Below are 6000 nucleotides of genomic sequence, written 5' to 3'. Positions count from 1 at the left end.
CATCAGTCAGCTGGTTGTCAGCTGTACGTCAAGCAGTTTTGCTAAAGGGTTTGAAGAAAACACTTAAGTGTAAAACTTATTCCCTGATCCTCAAGGAGTTTACAACAGCGCTGGAGGGATTAGCCCTGTAACTAACACTACAGGGCGGTCAATGAAACGTTGACAAACGAGTTGGCAGCGGCCTTGAAGGTAGAGGAATTCACAGTTAGGGATCATTTGGGGGTAGGAGCTTGTCAAGGAAGGCTTTAAGAAGTGGAATGTAAGCTAGGGGCAAAGCGGCGGGTAGGGTTTTAGGCATGCGGGAAGCCGTGACGTTGCAGGTTAAAGACTGACCAGGGCACGCGGGGGTGGTGCGCGGGGCGGAGCCGCCTGACTCCTCGGGCCACGGCGCGTGCGCCGCTAACGCTCGCGCCGGGCGCGCGGCCCGTGGGAAGCCCGCCAGGACCCGCGAGCGCGAGACCGCGCGCGCCAAGGCGGGAAAAGTCGGACGCATGCGCAGCTCGGAGCTTCGGGCTCGCTAGGATGGGGAAGGGGAGGAGGAGTTTCCTAGAGGGGACTTGACCTGTTAGCAGCCGCGGCCATGGCGGCGCGCTTGCCGCCCTCACAGCTTCCTCCGCCCCCCGCGCGACAGTTGGGGCCCTGGTCCCCACGTGTTGGGCTGGGAGCTGTGGCACACGAAGTGCTAAGCGAGACCTCGGGTCTTGCGGGCGCAGCGCGGGAGGGCGTCGTGGACAAAAGCGATTTACCCCGGCGGGGCGAAGAAGGGTCAGAGGGCCAGCGAGGGCCAGGGGGGACAGCTGCGGCTCAGGCTCCCCTCCTCAGCGCGCCCATGGGGTCCATGCGACTAGAGGGCATCTCGGTAGAGGAGGCGATGGTGACCCGGACGCAGCTGCTGGAGGAAGAGCTGAGCAGCGTAAAGGAGGAGCTGGCCCTGTGTCAGGTATCGAGGTGGCCGCCGGCCTTTCCCCTCCATAGCCGGGCCGGGGCCGGTGGGGAAGTGCGCCCGTCTCCTTCTGCCTTCGGCTGCGTAGCTGCGGGGGTTTGGGACCCACCCACCTCCGCCCGGCGGCGCCCGGTGCCGGCTCCCACACCCAGCCTGGCCCGCAGCTCGGGGCTGAGTGTGGCGGCCTCGCCCAGCTCGCCGACCTCGGGCTCCCGCCCTTCTCCAGACAGTGGCCGGGCAGGGTCGGCCTCGGCGCCCTGGGTTTGGTTGACCTCACTTGGATCCCACCAGAACGCGCAGCCGCACCCCCACCGCCCCCAAGCCCAAGGTCTGTGTCGTGACTGTAGTGGTACTTGGTGCAGCAGGAGTGCAATCCCTGAGTTGAAATGTGGAACAGGAAAGTGGAAACACTTTTATTGAAATAAAACCCATGGATGAAGGAGCCTGTTTTTAATTGTCAAACCCACACTTGCCCTTGTTCTTGAGTAAAACTTAACTTGTTAAAACAGACCAATAATTTTTACGGAGTCTCAGGCTGGGAACTTTCATTCACAGTAGATGATGCTTAATATTTATTAACCAACTATGTTAATTCCATACTTCTGGAGTGAGAAATCTCATTTTCATCGTGCCTGTGAAAAGCATTTACTAAATCAATTGCCTTAACATTACTTTCCTGTTATTTGTAGAATTTGTATATACCAAAGATGGCTTGACTACTCATGTTCAGAAAGATTTGATTTTCCTTTATAGTTTTGCATCCTTACCACCATCTCTTCTCTGATTTTACCAAAACCTTTGACAGGGTTGGGTGACTAAATGTTGGGAATTCACTCAACAGTAGATCTTTGAGTCACTCTGTCTTCAAGACAGAACCAATTAAGAACTGCTAAACAACAAGGTAACTTTATAAACAATATAAGTTTAGATTAATAAAAATTCATGAATTTCATAGTTCTATTGGATTCTTTTGCAGGATTTTGCTGATTGAGTCAAGGATGTAAAAACACAGCAGTCTTGTTCAAATTGAATATGTCTTTGCTTAAACAAGTTGGGGAGGTATTATGTGACTGCCTCCTTTTGACTTTCCATTCTCTATTCTGCACTGGTTAAGGAGCAAAGGGATAAATAAAAGACACCAAGGAATTAAAGCGTTTTGTCATCTCACTCTTCACCTTTAGGTAGTTTAAAGATGTGAATCCATGATAAAGGGCTTTGTTACTTTGGCAAGTCCTAATCTAAGATGCTATTTACCCATATCTTCTACACCCTTTCTCCCCTACCCCTTACTCTGTATTTACCATAGTTATGCCCTGAGCTGGATAAGGAACTAAGATGTTTACTTTTGTGACTGACTTGATTAAGAAATCAGTCTGTTGGAAACAGCCCAATGACCCTCTTCCCCCAATCCATTAACTATTATATTCTTTCAAAATGTGACTACGGAAGGTGTAAGAATTGAGATGGTCATAGGTAGCCTAGAACAATGGTTCTTGAGATTTTATAGTACTGACACTGTTAGATGATCATAGGCATTCCAGTAATGTGAGATGAGGTTGGCACTATCCCATACCATAAAACTTCAGTCAAATCATACTCCTGCTGTTGGGGAAATTTGGGAGACATAATAATTGAATTGTTTTATAAAAAGCATTTAAGTAATTAAACATTCACTTTTACATTTTAAAAATTAGTTCTTCCACTTATTTATTAAGCTAGAAATCACAGTACCCAAGAATACATAGTATTAACCCCTATGTTTTCCACAGCTCTCAAAAATTGTACCCAAGATAAGAAATTCATTTCACATGTCAACCTAGTAAGTAGACACACATACACATGCATATAATTTCAGAAAGAATATTTACACTGTGTGTCCTGAGCTCTGATGTTTTCTTTTAAAATCTATTATTTAAGAAAGTGCTGCTAATATCTACTAAATTAATTTCACAGCCCAGTAATGGGTCAAATGTACAGTTTGGGAAAAAGAACCCCACTAATTAATTAGTCTCTGGTCAGAAGTTGCAGCTTCATTTAAGTTAGTTGGTTTTTTCCACGTTTAACTCACAGGAATTCAATTATATGTGCTTGGTGAAGAAAAAGAAAGTGATTCCATGTGCCATTCCAGTCCATTGGAATGACTCAGAATAAGCATGTAATAGAAAACAATCTCTGTTCCAACTGTTTCTCTTAATATGAGTATCTCATCCTACTCTATGTGATTGTGGTATTTAAACTTTTTTTGTATGGCCCCAGATTAGCAAGCAACATACACATGCTTAGATGAAGAAAAAGTGGTTGATTTCAATGTGGGAAGAAAAGTTGTCTGTATTGGACTTACTGAGGATAGGTTAGCTTCCAAATCTAGCTTTTTCTAAGGAACTTTCAAAGGTACTCCAAAGATCAATTTTAAGTTCATGACAGTCATACTTTATTCACTGATTTAGAACCTAACTTCACCATACTCTTAATTTTGATTTTGTATTTCAAGATTGTGGTCTATTCGTGACCAAGAATGGGGTTGTGGGTATGTGTATGTGCACATTTTTCACCCCTTGTAGAATATCAGATGAGAAAAAGTTATGTATGTGTAATGTATATATGTATAGACACACACACAGGTGTACATGCACACACAAATTTATGTATATCTCAAACCATATTTCTCTTTTTAGTCACAGCCAAAAATATTTACTAAACCTATATACCAATTTCAGGTAAAGATATATTATGGCATTTAAATGAAATATATATGTATTACTCCAACTTTCATGATGAAATTAACTTTCATGATGCATGTGATGTTGGAATTAAGAGTATATGACTAGAGAAATCAACCAGTTACATTTTTTAGTGGACATTTAGGTGTGTTGAAACCTTGTCCAGTCATTCACAAAGAAAAAAAAAAATTGAGGGACTTCCCTGGCGGTCCAGTGGTTAAGACTCCGCGCTTCCACTGCAGGGGGCGCAGGTTTGATCCCTGGTGGGAGAACTAAGATCCTGCATGCGGTGCAGCACAGTCAAAAAAAGAAAAACAAAATTGAGAACATGTTGTATAATTAGAATTCTCACTGTTGTTAGGAGCTGTATTCTAATAGATGAATCTTTTTGTACAGTTATTTTTCATAATGATAATTTAGTGAGTGGCTAGTTTGTGCCATACTTTGTAATTAAACTCTTTCCATTGTTTTCTTTGAGTTCTGGTAGGAAATTATTTGTTTAAATATAGAAAATAGTTTTCATATGTTTGTTGAATTCATTCCTGCAGTAGAGGTCAATTGAGGGCCTATTATGTTGGCAGATACTAAACTAGGTGGTGGGAGAGTAGGTACCCAGTGAAAAAGACAATTTTGAGTGTCTCTGTCTGTAAAGTTGATATGTATTTCCATGTTGATAAGTGAAAGTCAAAGCCAATCCACCGCCAAGATAACTCAGACCCAAATCTTCGGGCATTTAGTCAACTCTCATTGGCTGAGTTTAATAAACTTTGTGAGAAGGAGTAGGATTTTTTAATTTATATTTTAAATTATTTGATTCTGTGTGGAAGTTCTGTAGTAAGAATAAGGTATTTTATAATGAGTAATATTTAAGGATTTTTGCTTTTAATTTTTTGGAAAGAACATTTTAAGTGCCCAGAGGAAAGGAAAATATAAAGATAATATGGTTGGTAGTAGTTCGTTTCCTTGTTTTAATAATGTGTGGAATAGTTTGGAAACTAGTTTTGTGTTTTTTGGGGGCTTTGTTTCTTTCTGTATATGAAGGAGCGCCTCTTTAATAATTAGAGGTATAATCCACATTGAAGATAATATAGCATTTAAATAACTAAAAAACTTAAAAAACTAATACATATTGTACAACAGTCCCATAATCCATTTGTAGCATTTTATTGCTCACAAAAGAACTTACTTCTTTTTCTCAAGTCAAGTATCACTTATACATTTGAGTATTTTTAGGTGACAAAATCTGAATACCATTGCTGATCATAAATTAATAACAAAAGAAATTAATAACTGAAGTTTAATAGAGAAATTTGGAAATTAGAAAGTTCTCCCCCTAATGACTTCTGGGAGTAAATTGTAGTTATAAATTAACAATAGACTGTTTCTGGAGGAGTCTTTTCTTCTGGTTGCTTTTTTTTCTGACCTCTATGATAAAAACAATTTAAGGAGAGTTTGTTATTACTTTCTCTTTGGTGGGGATTAAAAAGGAGATGTGAAATAACCATTAACCATAACAATAGCAAAAAGAAAGAAAAGAAAAAAATGTATAAGTTAATATGTAAATATTGCTTTCATCAGATATTTATTGATTTCTTACTTTGTCCCTCTAACTGTATTAGAGCTAAATCCTTTATTAGTAAGTCATACTTACTTAAGCTGGAGTAACTCAGTTATTTTATAAATGTTGAAAACCTACTCCTTTTTAAGTTTTTACTTTTGTTAACCTTTCTTGCTTAGTATTTTAGGTAGAGGAGTTGAGGTGAAAAATACATGCGACTCTTTACTATTTTTTTTTTTTAAACATCTTTATTGGAGTATAATTGCTTTATAATGGTGTGTTAGTTTCTGCTGTATAACAAAGTGAATCAGCTATACATATACATATATCCCCATATCTCCTCCCTCTTGCGTCTCCCTCCCACCCTCCCTATCCTACCCTTCTAGGTGGACACAAAGCACCGAGCTGATCTCCCTGTGCTATGCGGCTCCTTCTCACTAGCTATATATTTTACATTTGGTAGTGTATATATGTCCATGCCACTGTCTCACTTCGTCCCAGCTTACCCTTCCCCCTCCCCGTGTCCTCAAGTCCATTCTCTACGTCTGCATCTTTATTCCTGTCTTGCCCCTAGGTTCTTCAGAACCTTTTTTTTTTTTAGATTCCTTATATATATGTTAGCATACGGTATTTGTTTTTCTCTTTCTGACTTACTTCACTCTGTATGGCAGTCTCTAGGTCCATCCACCTCACTACAAATAACTCAATTTTGTTTCTTTTTATGGCTAATATTCCATTGTGTGTATGTGCCACATCTTCTTTATCCATTCATCTGTCGA

The 6000-nt window shown here is 40.8% G+C and overlaps 1 protein-coding gene across 5 annotated transcripts in view; it reads left to right on the top strand.

Annotated features, from left to right (window-relative positions):
- The first annotated feature begins 424 nt into the window (after positions 1-424).
- Positions 425-6000, top strand: part of CNTLN (centlein) — a 341438-nt gene continuing 335862 nt past the window's right edge. For all 5 annotated transcript variants that reach the window (XM_007176785.2, XM_057548126.1, XM_057548127.1 and 2 more), the window contains exon 1: positions 425-940. In XM_007176785.2, the coding sequence (XP_007176847.2) occupies positions 581-940 (360 nt within the window). In that variant the 5' untranslated portion in view covers positions 425-580. The remainder of the gene's footprint in view (positions 941-6000) is intronic.

Source organism: Balaenoptera acutorostrata, chromosome 6 (assembly GCF_949987535.1).
Source record: "Balaenoptera acutorostrata chromosome 6, mBalAcu1.1, whole genome shotgun sequence".
Taxonomy (NCBI): domain Eukaryota; kingdom Metazoa; phylum Chordata; class Mammalia; order Artiodactyla; family Balaenopteridae; genus Balaenoptera; species Balaenoptera acutorostrata.
The sequence above is the reverse complement of the archived record's forward strand: the minus strand, read 5'-3'. Positions and strand labels throughout refer to the sequence as shown.